This window comes from Gobio gobio (genome assembly GCF_949357685.1).
Source record: "Gobio gobio genome assembly, chromosome: 15".
Classification (NCBI taxonomy): Eukaryota; Metazoa; Chordata; class Actinopteri; order Cypriniformes; family Gobionidae; genus Gobio; species Gobio gobio.
In genome coordinates this window covers 41,683,858-41,710,041 of record NC_137108.1, presented here as the reverse complement: position 1 = coordinate 41,710,041, position 26,184 = coordinate 41,683,858, and the positions used below count along the sequence as shown (strand labels likewise).

General features: G+C 38.5%; 1 protein-coding gene across 4 annotated transcripts in view; it reads left to right on the top strand.

Annotated features, from left to right (window-relative positions):
* Positions 1-26,184, top strand: part of zfpm2a (zinc finger protein, FOG family member 2a) — a 213,637-nt gene that overhangs the window by 176,460 nt on the left and 10,993 nt on the right. Inside the window, exon 2 of one of the 4 annotated variants that reach the window (XM_079836442.1) lies at positions 1,024-1,060. The exons of the other annotated variants lie outside the window; for them this stretch is intronic. Within the exon in view, the coding sequence (XP_079692568.1) occupies positions 1,039-1,060 (22 nt within the window). The 5' untranslated portion in view covers positions 1,024-1,038. The remainder of the gene's footprint in view (positions 1-1,023; positions 1,061-26,184) is intronic. 4 annotated transcript variants of the gene reach the window in all.

Genomic DNA, 26,184 nt, shown 5'->3' with positions numbered 1-26,184 from the left:
GGACCATATGACTTGTGCGCTATATTTTAAGTCTTCAGATGTCACATAAAAGCTTTGTGTGACAAACAGACCATATTTAAGTCATTATTCACTAATAATCAGCGAGCTGTTAACCGCTGTGACCGGATCACTGAGTCAGTTAAACTCGAGAACCAGACCAGTCTGATTCTTGAACGAATCTTTCAGGTTTTGTGAACTAAATCATATTATTTATTGAAAGATTCCAACTCATTCTGAATGAACTCATTCTAATTCTCCCATGAATTTGCTACGATGGAAGACCTGAGTTTTAGGATTTGTTCAGTTTTGCGATTTAATTTGAATAAGCGTGAAATGAACCCTTCCATCCGAACCCTGCTGCGCACCAAACAAGTGGACTGAGGCCGCTAAAAAGATGGGTCTCGATCTGCTTCCAAACGAACTCTGGTGCAGTTTGACTGATATATGAACGCAACACGGACCAAAGACATGTAAACGAACCAAAAACGGGACATGTCACAAGATACGAGTGCTCAAGAATATCTGTTTTTTCTCATCATAGTCGCGATGTTGCCCATCACAGTTTGGTGACCGCATCGCTTCACAGCAGATCTTCGTTTGTGTGTGTGACGGAGGGATTCCTGCCGCTGTTTTGACTCCTTTACACATTTTATAAGGTCTTCACAAGTTCTCAGCTGTTCAAAATACTATCATATGTAGGCTACGCACATACAACGAGTGCATTTAGCCCAGCAAAATATACGTGATAAAAGCCGACCAATCCGGTTGTGAACATAACCCTATGCCTTTAGGTTCGGTATCATGCCAATGTGTACAAACCAAGCGAACCGAACTACAAATGTGAACAACACACAATATAGTGCACAAATTGTAAAAAAAAAAAATTTACTAGTTTTATAGCTTTTTGTCATTTTGGAGATTTACCACTAAAGTCCTCATTCACTCTCTTATATTAAAAAAGAATGGATTTGTTCTTAAAATATTCTAAAATATTCTTAAAACTTCACATTTTGTGTTTCACAGAAGCAAGAAAGTCATATGGGTTTGGAACAACATGAGGGTGAGTAAACGATGACAGAATTTTCATTATTATGTGAACTATCCCTTTAACAAAACTATGCTCAAACATCTCGCAGGTCAGTGTTCGATTGCGCCAACAACAAAAAGTTCTTTAACTGTTCCGCTTTGCTGTTTTTTTCTTTCCTTTTTGTCACGATGGGCGGGAAAACCTGGGGCTAATTTGGTAATAATAGTGTTTCATGATGTGTAAGCCCAATTTGCACACTTTCTTTGCCATTTCCCCGCTCTGCCGCGCTATCTCGCCACATCTGCCTCTTATCTCCCCAGCGTGAAGCACTTCATTTGAGGCTAATGGCATATGCCTGATCCTAATCTCTCCCATTCATTCCTCCACTGTGAGATGGAGATCTTCATTGGCAGGATGAGACAATATGTTGAAGAAAGGGTCTCATTAATGAGCCGTGCTGACTACTACTTCTGTGCTTTTGAGGGTCAAGCACGAGATTGAGTCGAGGAAGCCGCAGAGATGGCAGCTTTGCGTGAGGGTGCGTAACAGTTTTTATTAAAGGGAGAGAGGACATGGCTCATTTGAAGGAGATATTTGAAGATCAGAACCTGAATCAGATTTGTGGAAACCTCCAGAAACATTGTTCTGTTTCTGTGAGCGATCTAAAGTATGTCCATAGTATTCTTTATTTCACATCACATGATCTTTGTGACTCCAAATCTGTTTTTATATGTTATATTTTTGTGGTAGGGGTGTGTGATGTTGACACAATTATATCTCGATATTTTGCTGAGTGTGTTTACTCTGTTGGACTGCCGTGGACAGCTTAAGTTTTTGATATTCCTTATATTCTTTGCGGTGGTCAGTTTGGAGCAGTGACAGAAATCATCTTTTTTTCACTAAACCTTTGCGTTCCCCAGAGAAACGTTGTGTTCCCTCACAAAACCTTTGCGTTCCTCCGAGAAACGTTGCGTACCACGAGAAACTTTGCGTTCCTCTGAGAAACTGCGTTCACTCACAAAACCTTTGCGTTCCTCCGAGAAACGTTGCGTACCACGAGAAACTTTGCGTTCCCCAGAGAAAAGTTGTGTTCGCTCACAAAACCTTTGCGTTCCTCTGAGAAACTGCGTTCACTCACAAAACCTTTGCGTGAGTTTCAACCAATTCATTCAAAGGGCTGATTCATTCAGGAACTAAGCATTTTAACTGTCTTTATGAGTGAGTCATTGAATCATTCATTCAAACGATTCGTTCAGTCAGTAACGAAACACCGCCGTGTGTTGCTCAGAGATGCAAAAAAGTCCTTTTTTTTCATTGTCGAAATAGAGCAAAAGTCATTTTATAATAACTTCTTATTTATTGAACTGTTGTATAAAATCAATATCACATTTGTAATCATGCTAATATTTGGAGAAAATAACAGCACTCATTGTGATATTGATTAACTATATTAAATTATATAAATATAAAAGACATACAGAGATATTTTTGGCCGCTTATCTTGAATATTGAGGGCATTCTATATGCATTTCAGGAGACTAAATCACGCCGTTAAAGTGTGCATGTGGGTGTATTCTTACATTTTTCGGGGCTTCCTCGACTACCAGCACTCTTGATAACTGCAAATGGATTGTAAGTTTGCATTGGCCTTTCAACACTCACAACCAGACGAGATGTTGCAGCAAACACCCGAAGGGACGTAAATAAAGTTGCACTCGACTGGCACAGCTCTTGATGTTCCATCACCTTCTTCACTGTGTGTCTGAGCTCACGGTAAAAGGGAAGTCGAGAGCGGGTTCAGTTGTATTGTCTGAAACTCTGGGTTAGTCTCTCCGCCTCCTGGGCAACATATGGAGGCCTCCGAGTTGTTGCTGTACGTCTCAACTGCTGCGGTACAAAGTGGCGCTCTAACTGCAGCCCTTGAGATCTCATTAGAGGCCTGATTCAGCGGCGTGGCTTTGGGAAGTTGCCGTGGGCTGCACAGTCTCGACCAAGACAGGATCTGTACCGCCTGCCAGATCATAAACAACATTTGCATATAATGTCAACGTTTGGCAATATCCTTTAGCAAAGGCACTATCTACCCTTTGACAGTTCCTCAACAACAACAACAAAAATACATAAAGCTGAAAGGTAAACGATAGTGTTTAGTATTCAGGTGAACGTCAACAACAATACAAAGATATTTGGATTGTTCATATTCCTTTCTTTCTTGTTAGAGATTGCTCCAGTCTCATTCACTTCAAATATGGTGCTGTGAGAAAATCAAGGGCTAGATTTACTAAACAGAGCAAATTAGTGTGAGAGTGGAATTCCCCCCCAAAAAAACGCATATGGGAGTGGAAATTTCTGCTGACGATGCACAAATTGAACACAGACGAAGCTGAAAATTTCCATAATGACCATTGCAATCTACCAAGAGCAGCGCATATGGTTTAAAGGTGAGGTAAGGTAAGTGGTATTTCAAAAATACTTTAGAAAAGTGTCTCAGGCCGAGTAGCAAAACAAACTCATAGCCAATTGGCGGTAAGGGGCGTGTCTACTAATGACAGGGAGAAGAGAGCGTTCAGTGCACGTCATTATTCAAAAGACACGACACAGGACGGACATTAGCCGAGCGACGACAAACAAATGTGGAAGATGTCTGTGGAACAAAAGAAGGCTTACGATCAGGCAAGGAGTAGGACCTGTGTAAATATCGGATCAGCTTTCCAGCGCTGGAGAGAACTCGAGGAGTGAAGGCCGAGGTAGTGTTATTTCTTCTTGATAGGCGAGTAACATTGATTTTGTTTTGTTTCACAGAACTAATATATGCTAGCTTTTGCTTGAATATGCTTGTCATGTTTGCTTGCTTGTCCATTTGCAATCGTATAGTCGTTCACTTCAGCGATGATAATTACCCATTCATTTCCACACTGTATAAGCTTGGAGCATTTAAACCTCCTCACTTTCTGTTTCAAGCGTCAGCTTTGTGTCCGAAAAGTAAGATAACATACTCCTAATATATGTTTGTTTCCTTTGGTTCCTCTTTTTGTGATCGATATAACCCTCTAATCTTGTCATAATTGTAATATGTTCGTTAGTTGGACTGTCGTGTACTCGTGCTATTGAGTTGTTAATGAGAACTGTTTGTGTTTTTGGGATGGAAGGGATGACTTTTTCACTGAACATTCGACCTGGGTTACCATAGTAACACACATTGCTTTCACTTGATGACATCGGCCGGCTGGCACAGCAGATTCCGCCATAGTCGTTGCGTGGGTTATGTATGTGTGGGACAGAGCTATCAAAATAGGGGTGTTTTTTTAATGTTTTGAAATCAACATCGGTTACCAGAAAGCACTTACCCCAACTTTTTTTTGGTCGTCAAATAATTTCGCAAATACCAATAAATTGACTAGTGCAAACCTTAGTAAATCACTTTGCATGATTCATACTCTCCTCCCATAAATTTTGCGTCTGAAAGGGAAACTCCAACAAATGCATATGCAATAAGGTCAGTCACAAAATGAGCCATGTCCACGCCTTTTCAGCGCTAACTTTTCACTGCGTGTCTTAAGTAAATCTGCCAAAAGAGGGTTTGCGCTGGCATTAGCTGTTACTAAATCTTTCCCCAAGTTTGATGTTAATGATGAGACATGTCATGACATCAAACCTGGTGCAACACGTCTTGACAGTCCATATTTGATTTAATGATGGCATTTAGTATTCATGTGAAAAATAAATGGAAAGCTTTTTGGTTTACCTCAGTAACGGCTTCTCCCTTTCTTTTCTTTTTCTACTTTTCAATATAATTTCACTATTTACTGAAATCTTGCTCAATTCAAATGTGAATTCCTTTCTCATAAAAAAAGATCTTGTGGAAAAAATGTAACAGAGTGCTGCAGGAATGAGTTGTAAAACCTGGAAACAAGCATTTTAGATCTTCCGGTTCCATCGTCCTGAAGTCAGTTGGTTTTTTGAATGGGTTTTTGGTTAAATGCCTGTGTTAAGGTGGTTAACACAAGCTCAAGATATTTTCACAATTTATTCTACAACATAAAATACATCAGTAATACCCCTCTAGTGATTTTTTTTAAGCTTTTACGTGGCTTGATAAAGGCAGTCGTTAAATGATACTCAAGAGGTTGTCGGGGAAGTTAAAGTTCATCACACCAAACAGGTAAACTCATCTAATCACTAGTCCGCTTCTGCAGCTTTATTGTGCTTTCCAAATTGTATAAGAGTTGTAAGAGTTGTCTGAAGCTTAGTGGTGGTGATATTGAAGTTGTGCGACCGTTATGTGGTTATAGCCTAACTTTAGCTTTTCACTTCTGGTGATTTTGTATTTTGGCTTCAAAACTCATAAAAGTTGTGTTCATATGTGAAAATTATCTTGATGAACAAAACATGTAACAATCGCACTTTTGTTGGTCACAGAGCTTATTTTCTTCAACGGTCCAAAAGCCACTGGAAAAATCCTACAAAAAAGTGTCATCCCTGCCGGACTCTATTCACAAGTGCTTCATCAAATTTGACATTAAAGCCACAATATGTAATTTTTCGCCGCTAGAGGTCGCTTATTCAAAACAAAGCCATAGCTTGATGACTCATTGATTTCACAGAGCTTTTATTATGTCGCAGACGAGCAATCCACTTTTTCCAGTCATGCGTATGTGGGGTAATGCAGCACTGTTTTATTTAGTAAAACATGGTACTCACAGTAAATAAAATAAAAAAAAGAGATTTAAACAATGGCTAACTATGTTGCCTCTGGCTTGGCGTGCTCAGTTGGGGACACTAAATTCTTCAACTAAACATCTAAATAAATCTAATTAATAAACTAAATTAACCATATAAACAAAATTTCTGATCTAATAATTGATCTAAAGCCCACACTGTCACTGTTGAAATGAACTGATGATATCAGCGTTTTCTCCAGAATGGCTATACAGATGAATAAAATTATGCTGCATTATTTTCCTGTTTAACACTGTAAAGCTGCTTTGAAACAATCTACATTGTTAAAAGCGCTATATAAATAAAGTTGACTTGACTATGTTGAGCTATATAACAATGAGTTTTCTGTTGATGACTGTATCCAAACAGTTGCTCAATTGTCTAATAAAACATAATATATTAAAGCGTCTTTGGTGTTTCCATGGTTTCTACAGAATAAAACTGTAAAACGAGGGTATCGCGGGTATGATGTCATTGATAGCCGACACACGGACACGGTCTGTGTTCTGGTTAAAAAACGACAAACACAAGAACCAGGGACTTTTGTCATCAAGGGCCAGAATTATCAAACATGGCAAATAAGCGCGAGAACGCAATTCCAAAAATGGGTCAATGGAAGTGGAAATTTCAAATTAAAGAACAGACACGGCAGATTATTTCCATAATGACCCACACATTCTACCAAGAGCAGCGCAAATTAGCGTCTGGTTTAAGATGTGCTTTTTTGGGGTGGAAAAATAATGGTGCAAGTACCGGTAAATTGACTAGCTCAAACCTTAGTAAATCACCTTGCGTGATTCATTTAAATAATCTCCTCTCATAGTTTTGTAACGTCAAAAGAGGGTTTGCACTGGCGCAAGCTGTTAGTAAATCGGGCTTCAAGACTTGAACCTTGGTGCAACTCGTTTTGACTCCCAATATTTTAATTTCACATTCAGTACTCAGGTAGACCTTTGCAACAACGTGAAGGTATTTGGTTTGTTTATCTTCAGCAATTGTTTCTCTTTCTTCCTCATAAAAATGAAAGAAAAAATCTCTTTACTCAGTTAATTATCATGCTCACCCTTGGGTGACTCAAAGGCGCACGATTTCTCTCCAGATACTGGCTTTACTTTAGAGGCGCCACTGTTGCGGAGCACACCGCATATTAGCACTGGAGTAATTAGGTGGCATTAGGTATTATTCACACCTATCCAACTGTATTAGAGCGTCGTTACAGTGCCGAGCTCTGCGTTAATGAGAGCGTCTAAGCCGCTGCGCCATCGAGGACGCTCCGGCGTCCCCCCACCCTCGCCGCTGTATTTGTCATGCGGCGTAGTCTCACACAATCAGCCTTCGGTTCCTCTATAATTGCGGCATGGAGCTCCACACAATGATAGGAGCTGAGAGAATACAGTCGCCTTGACAGATGTTGTAGGTCTTTGGGGATAAATAAAGAAAAAACAGGCGTAACCTTTTTTACTTGAACTGTAAATCACTTTGTGCTGCTCACTCTCTCTCCACCCTCCCTCTTGCACTCCGTTATAGATGGAAAATAAATAATGTGTGAAGGTGCGATGATTTGGGTGATTTAGGGCGAGCTTTGAGAAGCGTATTACGGGGGTCTGACAGGCGAGGGGAGATAGGCTGGTGGTGTTAAGAGGCTGGGATAAGAGGCTGTGACATTATGTCTGCGGGGTTAAGGTGTCGGGCGTCAAAGCATCAGCTGCTATTACTGGATCAATACCTCTCAGTTTTGCACTTATCTCTGGGCTGATGGTGAGCAGCTTTACTGGATGCACACCAGGGACTGAGCGCCAACTTCCCTTCTGTATCTCTCTCTCGCTTTCTCGTTAGATAATGCCAGTGAGACCTTGAGAAATTAGTATCAGTGTAGAGGGTTCAGAGTGAAGCATTTCTTGCCTCTGTGTGCACTTTGAGTGCAGTAGTCGTTTTTTTCCGCTTGTGCAGTGGTGACTTGTTTTCATACTAGGAGAGTAGTGAAAACACCGTATTGTTACAATATTGTTCATTCAGGCTGATCTTTTTTTTCTCATTTTGTGAAGTGACATTACGGTAATAACAATAAATATATAAATAAAAATAGAAAATGAAAATAAATGCGTCAAAACACAGGAAGCGGGCCCTTGAAATTCTGGTGGCTAAACGTCAGAAGAAATAGGGTTTAACTTACGAGGTGGTGTACAAAGTATCCCATACTGATGCATTTGTAACCAGTGAGATCTTCAGTTTTCAGTTTTGAGTGTTAATAAAGAAGCTAAGATGATTTCCAACATGCATTTTATCTGGTTGTTGTATTCGTGTTTTTGTTTTGTTTATGTATTCAGCTCCTGCATCTATTGAATCCTTTTTTTTGTGTTTTTATAAAGGGTTGTTTTGCCCTACATAAAACACAAAAACTTTTTTACCTGTTAGAACTAGTTTTCAGGCAGATGCAAAGACGCAATATTCTCACCTTTTTTACCCCTCACCCGTTTGCATCCCTGAGATATGCATTTATTGAATTAAAAGACTTTAAATTGGTGATTGGCTCTTTTAAATGAAAGGCGAGAATTTCATTCATTTGCAATTTTGAGCATTACTATATCTCCCTTTCATAGTTCTCACTAAATATTATACAAATATTATACTAAATATTGTTATATATTTCACATATCCATCCTTTTGGCTTAAGAAAATTGCCCCTTAGAATTGGATTCTTCAGGTTAAATTGAACCTGCATAAAATGTACAAAATAATAAATAATAATGAATCATCTCTCTCTCTCTTTCTCTCTCTTTCTCTCTCTCTCTCTCTCTCTCTCTCTCTCTCTCTATATATATATATATATATATATATATATATATATATATATATATATATATATATATATATATATATATATATATATATATATATATAGTAGTGCTGTCAAATCGATTAATCTTATGCGTTTTCTTTCTTAACGGTTTACGTTCAATTAAAACATAACTGACTGTGTTTATGTGGATAATTAAGAATGGCATTTTGACTTTATTTTGCATATATTTGACTGTTTAAGCTCAAGGTTGTATGTACGCGCTCTTTGGGTGTGAGCACAAAATCTGCAGGAATGGGTAAAATTATGTGCAATACGTGCAATACCAAGCCGAAATTTGAGCCATGTAACACCAACAATATTCATCCAGAGCAAATGAAACGAGTGTGTGTATAATTTTTATATATATATATATATATAGAGAGAGAGAGAGAAGAGAGAGTCTTCAAAATACTGACCCCAAATATTAGAAAGCTATTGATATCTTTTATTTAAAAAAAAAGCATCTATGGTGTAAATCCAAGAAGTTATGCAATACTTCCAAAAAAGTTATCTGATTATTATGTAACACATACCCTCATCTGTGATTATGGTGTGTGACATTAGCAATGGCGTCTTGTAGGTAAACCAAATGTCCTCTTGAAGTGTCCTGGTTCATCAGCACAGGAGACAGTGATTTATTGTATTAGCATGAGGCCACAGAGACAGCGTTCCGGTCACGGCTGTCCTTTGATTTTTTATTTTTTTTTTTTAATGGAAGAAAATGTTGTCAGGAGTGGAAAAGAGCCAAAAGTGAGTGAGTTCCCCAATGGGGCGTTTGCCTACTTTCAAGTCTTTCATTAAACTTCAGAAGCCAGAGTTAATCCTTGCTACAGCATACAACAAAAACTGCATTCAACAATTGAAAAGGAGGAGGAAAAAAGAAAAAAAAAAAACGATGGGGGAGGGTGGAAAAAGAGAAAAGAACAGGCCCGATCGCTCCATATTCATATTCCTATGCAGCCGTTATCACTTAAAAGGCTTTCTAATTACAACAACAAGACAAAAACTCCTTGGATTCATTCCAGACCCGCTAAATGATAAAATAAGCTCGCACTCTCTCTGCCGCTTAATCTCCGTAAAGCACCTTGGAGCGTCATCTCCCAAATACATGCCACTGAATGTGGAAATGCCATTTGGAGATGCAGGTGTGACATTTGATAAGAAACTTCTGGATTAAATATGTTCAGCTAATGAGGAACCCAGCTACCATCAGGGCAAACTATTGGTCGGATTGTGCGCGGGCTGATAACATTCCACAACTCGATTATTAATAAACAGCCCCAGTTTCTCTCTCCCTCTCTCTCCTTCCGCTAGAGATGTTGTTTCTCATTAAGGATGAGAGCGAGCAAGGGTGTGGGTTTAAAAGTGCATGTTAATGCTGCACTGAAACAAAAAGTTGAAAGCAGAAATGAGTTCAGATCAGGGGCTCGGAGGGGTTTTTTCGGTGGCGGTGGTGGAGGCAAGGCTTCAGGGCAAGCGTGTCGTCTGCTAAGCGCTTGGTGCATTGAGCCAGAAGTCCCCTGCCCAAGCTTGACATTTAGAGTGATTTGGAGCAGATTAAGGCCGCATTAGTGCCGTGGCCTGTCAAAGGGCCGTTAATGAGGTGTGGGGGGGCGTCCGGACTCAAACGATGGTCCCGGATTCGGGGATGCACTGATGCTCTGTAGTCGGTGGAACCGATCAATAAATCCAGGCCGCACGCATCACAGCGGGCCCAGAGAGTTTCTCAGAGGATAACTGGACTGCTGTGACGCTCCTGCCAAAGTCTCTGGCTCGTCTCATTGGAGAGTGTCCTTCTAAACCTGCTTAGCTCAGCCAGCCAGAGAAAGACCCTGCGAATGACGGCAGTGTGTTACCCGCACCAGTGGCTGTCCACAAATATCCATATTTAAATTAAAATTAGAAAAACAAAATGTATTCCGAGCGCCGGATTTGGCAGGAGTTGTGGCATCTTAAAAGGCAAAGCGAACTCTACAAGACAAAAGCAGGGTCACCATGTGCATTTTGTTGTTGTTGCTGTTGTTTTTTTACACTTTACCCAAATAATTGCATACTAGATCATTCTGAGAACAACTGATTGACACCCTATTGAATTCTATGGTTTTATGTATCAGGATGTAATAAAAAAAATCATCTGGTCCTTGGCAGGTCTTAAAAATTAGGTAAATACAACCTCAGATGGACAACAACACATGACATATTACACCGTGTCATTATTTATTTATTTATTCTGTGTGATTTGAAGCTTTGGTTGTAGACTCATTTCACACCTAAAATGACAATAACAAACTTATAGACAGCTTAAAGTCATAATTTTATTACCATGGTGATTGATGACATTTTTTACATTTTAATCAGCATCATGATTTCAGGTTAAATTTGTGATTATTTTTATATTTTAACAATATTTTTGAATATATTTTATTAACTGTAGCTTGGGCACAATTTCTTTAAAGTTGATAACAAATAATGAAAAATAAAGTATACAAAGAATTATAGAAACCAATGATCATCAGTTCATTGTAGATGCTTCTGCAGTTAAAATATACATAAAATAAAAGTACAAATACTTCAAAGTATGACAATTCTTCAATAGTATGTTTATGGAAATGTAATGTATAAAGATTATTATTATTAAATAAACTAAAAAACATCGACAGAATTAAAAATTGCAAAGATATACAGTACATGACACGTTGCAGGACATGTATAATAGACTACTACCCATAAGTTTAGTATTATCCCAGACTCATGGGTTTGGTGCGTAATAATGAACATTTAGCATGAAATGCATACATTAGCTGCGAAATCAAAACACTGACCATTTTGCATTGTTTTAGCATGTGCAAATGAAGGTTGCAGGTGTCATGCTGTCGCTGAAGAAATGCTTTATGATGATAATGAGAAGTTGGGTTCATTTTCAGTCTCTGCCATCAAGCGTGAGAAGTTCACAGACCCGCTGTTCAACGGCGCCCAAACGGGGCCACTGCGCAGATAACGAACGGGTGACGATGTCACGTGCCAGTGGCGGTGGTCAATTACAGAGACAATTGAAACCGTGAGCTAAATGAATCATTCAGACAGCATATCAAACGCAACCGCCACAGACTGGCATGTTGGACGTGTGCGTGTGTATGTGCGCGTGTGTTCATTTAAAAGATAAACAAAAGAGCAATCTACAATCCACTGTCATTAAAGAGCCGGGGAGATTTATGTATTTGACCCTAGTCATATTTAAATGGCAGCATAAATAAAGTTCTCTTGAATTGTGGCTGGATGATGGCAGTGTATCTGCAAGGCTTGACTAAATGCTGCTGTTGCAGAAGCTACTTTAACACTGGAGCTTGTCATGGTATAAGCTACTCGTGATTTTAAGATAAAAATATAAAAGCCGCTAACAATATTGAAGCTATTGTACTGTTGCATGAATGTACTTATTACTTATACCCACCCCCCAAACGCTTTAATGTAGTTAGCAGTTTAGTAGCAGAAGAAGGAATAAATGAATTGCTTGTATTGTAGCATTTTTTTCCTATTGGTATGACTGTACAGTAGTTAATGACTCAAGACAGCATTGAGCACAAGTAATACACATTTCATTAAATAAATATGATATACAGTCAACCCAATATTTATTCAGACACCTTCTTTTTCTCACATTATCACAGTTTATTCGCCATAGTTTAGAAAATGGTAATAAACTATGACAAGAGTTAAATTGTCAGAACAAATTCATCTTGGTAATGTCAGATAACTTTGATAGAAAGGCATGTCATGGATTCCAATCAACCAATCAGCTGTCAGTCAGCTGTTAAATTTAAGTACACAATTAGATCATACCAATTTAGGTCAAGCAATTACAAAGCAATGCTTAATTTTGTTCAGTCTGTGGTGTAAAAGGTCGCATTAGCAATTAAAGAATAAACACTTGAGCAAAACATGGTCAGGTCAAAGTGTCTGAATCATTTTGGTCCCAAATCTTTATCAATTTTACTGATAGTCCACTGTATGAAGAATGTATGGGTATAATATGTCACAGTTTACTTTATTTTGCTATCCTCACTTACAAAAATGAACTATAGTGTCCTGCACCCACTAGTAAAAAATGATATATGGTGTCTGAATAATTTTTGGTTTGACTGTAATAATATAAGAGTCTGACAGGCTAGCTGATTTAATGCCAAAATACATAATTTTGTACAAGAATATGTAAAATATATAAGGTGTAAATTTGAAATATTAAGTTGTCTGCACCAGATTAATAAACAAACAAATAAATAGATAAAAAAATTATATAAATTATTTTTGTGCAAAATATTATCATTATTATTGTTGTTGTTGATATTATTATTATTAATTTTTTAGCAAAATATACAATAATATTACAACATTTCAGTAGCCATATATAAATTATATTTATATAATATAAATTTAAAGGAACTGTCAGTAAGAAATGTATTTCAATTAATCATAAAATCGCCCTGATATGTCACTAGACATTAAGAAATCGTGTTAATTTCAAATATTTATATCACTGACAACAGTTGTCCGGCCAAAAGTGAAGTTGCAGCCCTCAACTGATGTTGATGTTGACATGTTGTGTTTTGGCCTGAAGCGCCACCCTCCACCTTTCTAACAATCACAAAGTCAGTAGTGTTTCGGCATCTGGGTTGCCAGCTCTGCTCTAGTTAACACAGCTGCAGCTAAAAAACTTTTTGGATAAAAAATAAAACTTTACGAAACCTAAAAGACCTCGTTATGAATCAGAAAAACGTTCTGACAATGATATAACAAAGAACTTGCTGTGTAGGACTCGCCACTTGCCATTGGAAGCTCCTTGTAGCAGCCTTCGTTCCTGCTGGATCCTGCAGCCTATCTGGCAACCTCGAGTCAGAGGGAGGGGGAGAGGGGATACATCGCTCTACAGTCATTTGAAAATGATTGCAGTACCAGTTTTGGCCACAATCTTACATACATTTCCTTTAAAATAAAATCAATAAGATATCATTTAAGAAACCATGACAAAATAATTATATTTTTTTGTTTATTTGTGGTATTTAGGTGAGTTAATTTAAATAAATCATCTGAACAGATTCACTATGAATCAGACTCCGCAATGCAATGTCGTGACGAGCTGTTTGCCCCAAAATGTAGCTAGTTACTGGAAAAGTTACTCTATTTTGAAAACAGTCACTTTACTGAACCATGTAGTTAAATTATAGTAGTATCACTGCGTTTTGTTATTTAAGGCCCGTTCACACCAAGAGCGATTCATTACAAAGATAACAATATTAGCGCCACACCGGCCGACTATTTATTCTGTTCTGTTTATTCTAAGCGTGCTCTGCAGTTTTGTCGTCTACCACTTTAAATGCTCGACCTCTTTAAAGCAGGATGGATTCTGATTGGCTGTCAAATACATTTTTATCGCTCATCTGCTGGAAAAATCGTTCTAAAAGTGATTCCAAAAATATCGTTTCTCTGTGCTATCATCGTCATTGTGATGTGGGCTATTCTTTTATATTTACAACTATATATTTATCGTTATCTTTATAGTTATCGACCTTAGTGTGAACGGGCCTTTACTCCCCAACACTGATCAGTGACGTTTGTGCAGACAGCATGATGGTGGAAGTGAGGTAATGGACATCATAAAATTGAGTTGTACAAGGTGTGCTGCACATTTCACAGTTTTTTTTCCCACCCTCGTTTCCTCTCCTTCTTTATGTGGAGGGAATAAAAGCCATCGGAAGAGACTTTCATCTCCGTAGGCCCAATACGACAGCTAATCTTTCCCTCCTCTGCAACAACATTTCCACTCCAGTTCCTATCCACTCCAGATGTATTTGCTCTCCGCACCTGCTCGTGTCCCGTTAAGATTTAAACGGCAAACACAGAATGCCCAAGATAACCTGCACGCAGGGGCTTTTGGAGACACTTTACTCCCTCGACATTATTTTAAAAGAGCAGATCTGAGCTCTCCGCCGGCGCTCGAGAGAGACGCGATTATCTGTTGCGATCCCTCTGCAACGCACCAAGGCCATTCATCTCTCTCTCTCTCTCACGCACACACATGCAAAGGCCTGATCTGAATTTAAGGATTTTGGCAGGTGTGACTTTAGCGTCTGCCTTGTGACACTCTCATTCTGTCCTTCCTCTGATGAATTGCTCTCTGCCGTATGGAATCCTGCAAATCCTGCTCTTCGTCAAAGGCATGACTGTATATCACTGCACCCTTTTAATGCAGCACATGCATGTCTGCTTTCTTTCTAACGAGGTCTGGAAACATACTTAGGGTCAATGAATATAGACACATCACTTATATATTTTTTTTCTTTTTCCTCAGCTCTTTCATAACACAGGGGATATAATTGAGTTCTCAGTTATGTTTCAATCAATAAAGTATCAGCCTTTGTATGATTTGTTTCTCCTAAAATTCCTTTGGAGAAACCTAAATAGACACAACTGAATTAATTGTTGACATTTAAGAAAAGTGTAGAGTTTTAATGTAGCAGCTCATTTAGACTGATGTTTGAGGTCACATAGGGATCTGACTTTTGATCGCAGACGTTAGTGTGTTGGCAAAACTGAGCTCATTTTGGGACATTTGGCCTTTTTTTCTCAGGATACAAATGTTAGAAACAAGACGTCAGAAGTCTCCATTTGATCTAGTTGCTGACAGGAAGAAACAATACAGATAATAAAGATCATTTGGAATTTTTCTTATATATAGGAACATAATACATAATACATACACTCTAAAAAAAAAAGGTTCTATATGGCACCAAAAATGGTTCTTGGCTCGTAATCATAGGGGAACCTTTTTAAGTGCTATATAGCACCAATTTTGGTGCTTCAGTGGTTCTTCAGCAGTTCTTCAGTGGTTCTTCAGCAGTTCTTCAGAGGTTCTTCACCAGTTCTTTGACTGAGGTGCTATATAGCACCACTACCATATACAGAACATGTTAAGATATGGTGCTCTATAGCACCAAAAGTGGTTCCTCTATTATTACGACGAAGAACCATTTTTGGTGCCATATAGAACCTTTTTTTTTAGAGTGTATACACTACCATTCAAAATACAATTTTTTATGTTTTTGAAAGTCTCTTATGCTCTCCTTAAACTAGCATTTATGTGGTTAAAAAATACAGTAAAACAGAAATATTGTGAAATATTATTACAATTTGAAAGAGCTGTTCTCTATTTGAATACATTTGAAAGTGTAATTTATTCCTGTGATGTAAAGCTGAATTTTCAGCATCATTACTCCAGTCTTCAGTCACATGATCCTTCAGAAATCATTCTAATATGCTGATTTGCTGCTCAAGAAACATTTATGATTATTATCAATGTTGAACATTGATAATAAAAAATGAACTGCTTAATATTTTTTGTGAAACCATGAAGATTTTTTTCAGGATACTTTGATAAATATATGTGATCTGTGCTGGCAAAATGAGTCGCAATGAGCAAATTTCTTTATAAAAAACCTTCAAAAGGATGTATGATTTGTTTGAATCGGACAAAAAAAGGACTGAGCTACACGCAAGTCGATATAATCAACAAAGTCAGTTTCGAGAAAAATCACGTTTTCTGAAGGTTCCAAAACAAAATCACTAGCAGCCATACCTTAAAATCCCTTGTGATGACACCAAATTTGGCACACACCAAGTCAAAACACATATCTATAGGAAAAAAATATATATTCAACTTTTTTTTCCATGATACCACAATTGTTTGATTAACATTAATGAAACAGACGGTCTAAATATTAAGATCTACCTCACAGATCTAATATAATGTCACACATCAGATGCTTTTCCCCTACAGTTAACCAAACATTCACATAAGACATAACAGATAAAGTTTGTGTGAATACTGGGCCAGACAGATATTTTGAAATACTGTAATTCTGTGTATATCGGGATGAGCGATGTCTTTGTGCGCATGCGTCGGATCTGTCAGTTAGCGTGAGTAAGATCGTTTTCATGGACAAAGGAAAGGTACTCCTCTCAGAAAACGTACATATAAAGATACTTTTAGATGTTTCATTGCTATTTGGAGAATTGGGATCACTAGACGAGGGCTAAATGAACTTATTTTGTGAACCTCAAAATCAAAAATGTTCACTTGTTTATTAGCCTGTGTGCAATTCAACTCATTTTGCCAGCACGGGTCACATATAGAGTTCACTGTGAAACATTACAAATGTCTTTACTGTCACACTTGCCAATAAAAAAAAAAAAAATCTGAGTGACTTTGGTTGCACTAAATGGTATTGCAAAAATAATCATTGTTTTAAGCAGATTTCCTGTGTCATTTGCCAAACAAACTCATAGTCCCGCTCTAAACTCACCCTATTGGTTGAGCCAGTGTTGCTAGTCGGGATGCTCAAACAAACACAGCAATGTTATGATGGTGACCTAGTGTTTACACTTTTCTCTGGGAATCAGTCAACAAATTGCCTACTTATAGTTGTCTGGGACAGGAGAAGTATTTTAACATATTGTTCTTTTACACAAATATATTTCATTTGACCTCTTGATGTAATGACCCTATTTCAGTTCCTCTTGGGCCGGTAAATCTGGGCCCTCATGCGACGGGCTGATGTACCTGTATATTAAACACCGTAACTGTTTGCATTCTGGCTGTCAGGATTCTATTATGGAGCATGCGGCGCTCCTTGTTTTGATACAGTGGTAATTTAAAGAGCGTCTTAATTGACTTGATTTCTCCTGCATGCACCGCAGTGAGCCTTGTTGCTTTATTGGGCCACACACAATGCGCCAAGTTCAATTTTACCATTCATAATGAATGCAGTCGTGCCATTCAAATGCAGCCATAAGCACACAGCAGATAAGAATTTAATTAAATGTAGATTAAAACCAAACAGGAAAACACACTCGCTGATAATTTTTTATCACATCCCCTGGTCATATTTTTTTTCTCCTCCTTCGCACTTTCAACTTGTTCTTCCTTGGGCTACAGAACTCTCTCTCTCTCTCTCTCTCTCTCTCTCTCTCTCTCTCTCTCTCTCTCTCTCTCTCTCTCTCTCTCTCTCTCTCTCTCTCTCTCTCTCTCTCTCTCTCTTTCAGTCTGTCTCTCACTCTCTCTCTCTCTCTCTGTGAAGCTGCAAAAGTGGAAGCACCTTGTGCATCTGGCTTTTGGTGCCCTGAGATTGAATGGTAATGCGAGACGGGGGACGGTCGCAGGTTTAATCAGCGGTGGGAAGGAGAAATGAGGGGCAGGAAGAGGAGGGGTGAATCACAAACTTAACATGGACCGAATTACATGTACAAGCAAAATGTCATAGTGACAAGTGCTTCGATTGGCTGGGGGAAATGCGACCTCTATACATGTAGACACATGAATAAATTGTATAAAGTGTGTTTTACCATATGAAATATTATATGGTTTACACTGATGCACTGCTACATTTTTTTGCAAAATACATATTTATTATGTCGCTTTGACATGAATTCATACAGTGGCTAATATTTTTTATTTTTTCCTAAATTTTTCCTGAACCAGATCTGACAACCAGAAACATTTTGTTTTCATTTTGGTCAACAATAATCAATAATTGAATGCCTAACTTTTTAATGCTAAAACGTTTTTTTGCTTAAAGTCTCCTGTTCCACATGTACACTTATTATAGCCAATAACTGGGTTATAACTAGGTACTATCACTGAACGCACCTCTAAACCTAACCTTAAAGCAGCACTAGGTAGTTTTTGCTCTCGGGGTCCCCCTACAGTTGGGAAACAGTATTGTCCTCTACTACTGTCGTAAACTGTCATTCTACATCAGTGGATGCATCGCACGTGCATTTGTTGACATGACAACTATGATAGCCCTGAACACTGCAAGAGTTCACATGCAGGTGTTCTGCTTGCGTCGCGTGTGAAATGTCTTCATCCCAGGTACAGTGGCATATGTTTCAGCATGTCATATGAATATAATTTCATGGGTTTTATTTTTTTTCAAACGCCAAATGATCGCGATGCTCAAGTTTACAAGCCAGCGTCATTATAGTAGCCTAGTCTATTGGTTCCCGTTTTTACAGAATCTATATGATACTTCAATTCAATGTTTGAGTGGTAGGTAATAATAACCATATATCGTCAATATTATAATATCACGCTACCCTAGATGAATCTGCAAATTTGAAAAATCGATTTGCATTATAGCTTGAGGCAAGACAAATACACCAATATCACAGACATGTTAGGTATCCTAAAATATGATTTTGTACGTCTTATCATATGTATTTACTTGCAAGAATGTAGCCCCTCCTCCTTCAGCTCACGCCAACAAGCAAACGCTGGCCCAATGTTGATCCTCGTCCTGCCTTTAATCCCATCACTTTCTCGTTTCCTCTTTTTGCTTTCCTCCGACAAAACCTTTGCTTTCTTATTTTTCTGTGCTGTTTCGGCCATGACTATAACATTGTTATTAACAACACTAATAACAAATTATAGTTTGGCTCGCACGTCCGAATTTAAGGAAGTGGGGGTGGTGGTAGAAGTGACGTATATGCCGTAAAGCAGTCGAATTTTGTAGTTTTTTTTTTCTCGGGTTACTACCCGAAACCCGAAGTTTAAAAGTACGATTAAAAACGATACAGACCCCGTCAGGCTATGGCAGACGTGTCATTCAACCTATTGTAAGTCGATGTATCATCACAAGAGGTTTGAAAATATATTATAAAGGTTGAAAAGTTACCTAGTGCTGCTTTAACCCATGTAGAAACCTTATATTACCAGTACTTTTTTGGATAACTACACTGTAAGTACACATACTGTAAAATAAAGTGTAACCAATAACGCTTGGTTTGATATTTCGTTATATAATGCAATGATTCAGCTGGAGCCACTGTATATGAAGCAAATAATGACAGTAATTTATAATAAATTGTAATTTATTTTTTGAATAACATATTAATCATTGTTTTTTTGTGCTGCTAAAAAGATTAAATCTGTATAAATATGATGAAATGTTGTGTAGAAGTGGTTCACTGGACTAGCACGAGGAGTTTAGCAGATGTTTTGCGCTCATTAAAATGTTCCTGTATTCAGCATATCCTGAACTACAGAGTATGTTTGCATCTGAAAAAAAGCAGAGCGGTCCCCATCTGGCACATTTATCCCTGTAAATATTTTCAGGATATATTTGGGTTTGTTTTTGACACCTTCCCAAACTCTTTTGCCATTTTGTGTCATTTTCCAAAGTGTGCTGCGAAGTGAAGCCTTTCAAGGCATATCGAGAAGTTTTAATGATGCTGTAGACATCAGCGGGAAGGGTTTTCATTTCAAAACAGTCCCTTTACTCGCTTTATTTCTTCTCCTGGGATCACGGTCTTGCCGCACACACACACACACCAGCTGAAGTGGGCACACCCTGGCACACAGCGTTCCCACCAGTGCCCGTTCCACGTTTGCTGTGGATGCCAGGGCTGGTGTGTGCTGCGGCGAGACCCAGCGAATCTGTTCCACTCTATTACCCTCGTGCCTGCCGCCCACCTTTGCTGTGGGGAAAAGAGCAATTTCCTGTCGCAGTCTGTTTGATCAAGTGCTAAACCCTTATGATCAATAGAGAGACAGATGTCAGCTCCAGATGGCCGTATGGCAGTACCTGGGGCAGTGGACGGGCCGTGCCAGGACGACAGCATGGCACTGTGCAAGGGCAGCAGTGTCCTCCCTCCGCACCAGCCGACAAACGCAATTAGATCCTTTAGCCGCTGAATGTTTATTTCAGATGCTCGAAGCGACGGAGGACGTAATTAGCCTACGCTTTGCGCAATATGTGGAATTACAGAAGGGTTACGGTGCAAGCAGTCCGGATTTCTCAGGTACACTGAGAAAATATGGTGTACAAGCAGTTTTCAGTCAGAAATTGCTTGTAAATTTCACAAACCATTACAAAGAAACAGCAAGTAACACTGAAAAGCCCGGGGGGGAAATCTGCTTATTTGCAAAAAAAAAAAGGCATAATGTTATCTAATTTGATGATGCTGAGTTCAGAAAAATTATAAAAAATTGTCCAAAACGGTCTTTTTGTTTTTCTAATGATATGTATGTAATGCGCAAAATAGCAAAAGCTGTCAAAAGTTTTAGAATTCAATACATAATTTAACTACAAACTGCAAAGTACTTCAAATACTTCATTTAATGTCCATTAAAGTCCATAAATAAGTGATTTTCACAAAATATTGTCATTTTCTGTCGCTGTTTGGAGGCAGTAAAACATCCACAGATGTAGCGGAAACATCTGGGTCATGTTTGCATTTTCTTCTGTCACTGGCCATAATTCTAACCTTGAAAATTAGGATTAGGCATAAAATAATGTGATGCATGTGAAAATTGTCTGAGAATTGATCAAATAGTTGTGAAGTGAGGAATAATATGTCCGTGCCTGTTTTTTTCTGGTGATTTAGGGTATAATACAAGCATCTTTAAATATTCTTGCACATAATATTGGCGTGTAATATTTTGTGAGAATGTGTGAATCAGCACTCCAAAATTAGAAAGCAACAAGTAAAGTATTTTTTTTACAGTGTAGGATTGTAGATGATGTCACCATTAGCATTACAAAACTATAATAATTTGCCTTCAAACACTCCTCGTCCACCATTATTCGGACAAACAAAGTCTCTATTGTTTACTGTATTAATATCATAAAAAGTGATACGCCGTATACTTAAACGGTCCTTTTTTCCCAGAATGCACGTCCACTGTGAGACATCTTTGTCAGGCTCTCTTCCTGCGATTTGTCCATGTCACAGCAATCCTTCATCTTCCAAAATGGTTGACAGGTGCATCAATCTGGCTCAATCTCCCACGAAAAAACGTCATTGCCAGACGGCCCTAGTCGAGGTTTCCAAAGAGGAGAAGGAGCCATTTTTGCAGGCCGTGCATTTGCATGAGGGCAAGCGTCCACGGGCCCATGTGGCACGGGGACGGAGCCATGTTGGAAGAGAGCGGTCCCGCTGGAGCCCGGCCGTTCACCTGCTCCCCAGCGTGGAGCATGCTGGGAAGGGGACGCGGGCCACCGACCACAGCTGGGGGTCTGCCGCGCAACTCAACACTACCGCTCCCCGATGCCACGAAGGCGTGACGTCCCATTAACGCTGATGGTCAAGACGGGTGGCATGTGTGTGTCCCTCCCAGCGGGGGCCGCAGTAAACACATGTCGACTAGCCGCAACCAATACGCAGTAACCTGACGAAGTGAGCCCTGCTCTCGGTGAGAATGTTTGCTCAACACTCTCGTTTACCCGAGAGTATTTCAAATCTGTGTTCGGAATATTAACACGATTTTTCACGTCGAGTGAGCTAATGATGAAAAGTAGATCGAAATCTATTTTTATTTTTTCATTTTTAAAAGCCCGTAGGAAAAAGTGTACTTTCAAGCCAAATATATATTCTTTTCCCACTGCGGGATGCTTGCTTTTCATCCATAAATGCTTTTTTAACATTCATGTGATGTGTGAACAAAGTTTGGGTTTGGCGTTAAACTGATGAGCGGGTGTGTTTTTATAATGCTAATTCACATCACAGCTGTTGCTGTAAACACTAAATTAAAGCTTTTGTCAGTGTGATTCTCAAATCTGCAAATGAAAAGTACTTCTAAAGGGATTTGTCAAAATCAGCTTTTAATCATTAAATAAACATCACATTTTGACTATTATAAATCATTCAGTATTATACACACATTTCTCGATCTGATTGGAGGTCCAAATGTAATATCGAGAACAAATTTGACTTGCTATACTGTACCATAAAGTCCACTATTGCGCATATTTCACACCACAACATAGTAGTGTACTGCACTACATTACACAGTGCTATACTAAATGGTTTATTTTGATACAGTCACTACTGTCATTTTATTTTCTTGAACTCTTCCACAAATGTGTCATGTGCAAAGAATGGAAACAAGGCATTTATGTTACAGAAAATACTGCAAATAAGGCAATAGTTGAAATGCTTACAAAATGAGTAAACTGTCTTTTAAGAGGAACAAGGAAGGGACAAGTAGCTGTGCGTCTGTGATTCATCTCGTGTGGTTTTGCGATGAGCAGAGAGACTTCTGATAGGTCAGATCTGTATTACAGTATGCAAACAGTGCCCCCTTATGGCCATACGCAGTGATTGTTGACATTGAGACAGAATCATATCAGTGTGATCAGTGTGATGGCTTGTCAGGAACAGAGACTTGCTGTACTGGTTAGTTTTATAATTGATGAGGTTCAAACTAAGTGTGCACTCACTCACACAGAGAAAAAGGGTGTCAAAATTGTACCTTTGGGGGTACAACAGCTTGCCGCTGGGGGAATACTCTTAAAATGACATTGTTGTACCTTTTTTACTCCTAAAAGTTGTATATTAGTACCTTTTATTATAAAAGGGGCATATTAGTACAAATACGTACCTTACACAGAAGCTAAAAAAGGTACAAATATGTCCTTTTAAGGGGACTGCCCCAGCGACAAGCTGTTATAGCCTTTTTCTCTGTGTGCATGTACACTCTCTGAAAAAAGGTACAAAAGCTGTCACTGGGGTGGTACCTTTTCTTTTTACCTAAAGAGAGCATATTAGTCTCTCAAACGTGGTATCAAACGTGTACATATTAGTACCTAAATGGTACATATTAGACCTTTTTGAAGGGTACAGTCCCAGTGACCGCATTTATACCTTTTTTTTCTGAGAGTGTAGCTCAACTGTTAGCAAGCACTGGCTATATGAACATCTTTCTACTTAGTTCAGTCTTGTTCAAAGTCCATTTTACTTCCATTATCTGATGTTTTTTCCAAATAAAACAATACTCAACTAGAAAGAAAGTAGGGAGGGGTTCATGTGATCTATTTGGGAATTGATTGAATTAGAAACGACTGCATGAATGTCGTTAAGACCAGGAATATGCATAAAGAAATTTTGTCACTTTAGCATCTCTATATTAAAAAAAATTTCTGAGGACAGAGCAAAATGAGCAACTGTTTCCTGTTTGTTGGCATTCGATTATTTTTCAGCCCCTTATTCTGAGAAAGTCTTTGTGGTTTTTAACATTTTTTCCTTCACACTTTACTATTAGCAGCTATTCTGCTACTATTCTGCCTGCTAGTATAGAGTTGTGAGAAGCATTTAATCTCCTTTTCATAGCTGATGCCTTTGCACAATTATTTTATTGGCATTTACAAGAATTGCTCACTTATTTGTTTTTTATTAGCCTAATGATAGAAACACAGAGGAACAGAAAGTCATAATTGCATGTTGTTCCTTATGCAGACATATAACAGAAATGAATGAAGGTCTGAAGGTAAAAGCCACCTGATCTTTCTGGAAAGATGACATGCAATTTACACATCAAATACACCATTATTGACACAAAATATAAAGGAGGCATTTGCCTTCCTTTGCCCCAGATTAGTTTTTTGGCAGTGCTGTTTTTGGCGTAGCGTTGAGGTTTGTGCTCCACGCTTCCGTTACGGCCTGTAATGCAGACTTTTGTCTGGACAGATGGGAGAAACAAACACAGATATGTTTAACTATGCATTTTACAGCAAACTATTAAAGTCTTCTACTGTTTACACATGCAAACATTTGAGTAGCTGTCCTCCGGCCAGTTCATTAGCCAAACCCTTCTGTCGGCTTTTGCCACAAAAAGACAGAAAGAGAAAGCAAACGAGTGCTAGAAAGGCTTGTTTTGTGCTTTTACAACATGGCCGATCTTTTAAAGTGATCATTCAAAGTGCCCGTGCCCTGCCTTTGAGGGACGCCGCCGCGGTTTCCGTCTACGGCTCATCCTGGTGTGTTTGATTAGAGCGGCATGGACTTACACATGTAATTGCATCATTTTGAACCCCCCTGTAATTCCTTTATGTGAACATCTTTAAGTAAGTGTTTAAAAGCATCATTAGTGCGAACGAGGGGGGAGTTTGGGCCGCGAGGACGAGCCCGCGCTAGAGGATTCTATACTGAGAGATTGTATGAAAAGAACCTTTTTTTAAAGTTATCTGGACTATGTACAGGATACCGGGTTTTGATTGTTTTAATGAAGCAGCTGGCGTATTGTGTGTCCTTAATTCCTCCATTGTTTTTGGAATATGTCATAGTTCTTTATTCTTTTATCAGGTGCGCTGCAGGAGGAGGGAGACAATAGGCTTCATTGCGACTGCGTTGGCCGCGGCACAAAGGCCTTCTGCCGCAGACAGCTCACGGGCGAAAGCAGCACCGCGCTGGCTACGCTTTTCAGCAAGGGTCCCGTGTCTCTCACTTTAGGGCTGGCCGTCGACCTGTGTATTTCAGTGTGTGAACTTGCAGTGGCACAGACAGGAAGTCTCCATCTGAACTGTGGTTGTTCTTTAAGTTTGACTTTTTGACCCTGCGAGCACCTTGAGTTGAGGGGGAGAATCAGCTGGAAAAGCTGGCTTGACCTCCCATACGGTCCCTAGGCTTCGAGCAAGCTTTTTGTCATCACTGCATGATGAAGTTAAGCTTTGTTTGACAGGGAATGGTAGAATACAACTCTTACTGTTGCTGCTATATTAAGCAGACATACAAGCAGTATACAACAGTCACAGTATCCATCAATGCATAGTGCTCAATTTAAAACGGCCATTTCCAGTGTGATGGACACAGTGTGTGCTGCCAAAACATGTTTCACAACATTGGATTAAAATTGCAACGCTTTTATTTCCAAGATGATAACGGGCCGCAGTGTGTTTTTAATTAGTAGGTTGCAAGTATATTCTTCTGATAGGGTCACACGGGGAAAACTATGCTAAATGTATAATCATGTAATAGCAAAATAAACATTTAATAAATATTAATAAATATACTTTTTTTTTGTTGGTCAAAGGTAAAGTATTTAGAATCAAAGTCATTAGCTGCTGATCGCATGAAAACTTCAAAATGTTGAGAAATGTGGGAACAAAATTTTGATTTTAAATACCGGTAATAAATACATTTCATATTTTAATATGATATATATATTATATTCTTATTGTATTTGTTTTAAATTATCATGCCATTTTTATCATTTGTTGTCTATGCAATTCATGGTAATAATAATCTCATAATTTGTTTTTATTTAAAAAATAAAAAAAATTAAATTTTTGGAGCATATTCTTAGTTTTGTATGATATAGTATTTTTATTCACTGAAACTAAAAATTATAAAAATCGTTTTAATTCATTGAAAAAAGCTGCATAAAATAAATAAATATATATATATATATATATATATATATATATATATATATATATATATATATATATATATGTATACACTCACCTAAAGGATTATTAGGAACACCATACTAATACTGTGTTTGACCCCCTTTCACCTTCAGAATTGCCTTAATTCTACGTGGCATTGATTCAACAAGGTGCTGAAAGCATTCTTTAGAAATGTTGGCCCATATTGATAGGATAGCATCTTGCAGTTGATGGAGATTTGTGGGATGCACATCCAGGGCACGAAGCTCCCGTTCCACCACATCCCAAAGATGCTCTATTGGGTTGAGATCTGGTGACTGTGGGGGCCATTTTAGTACAGTGAACTCATTGTCATGTTCAAGAAACCAATTTGAAATGAT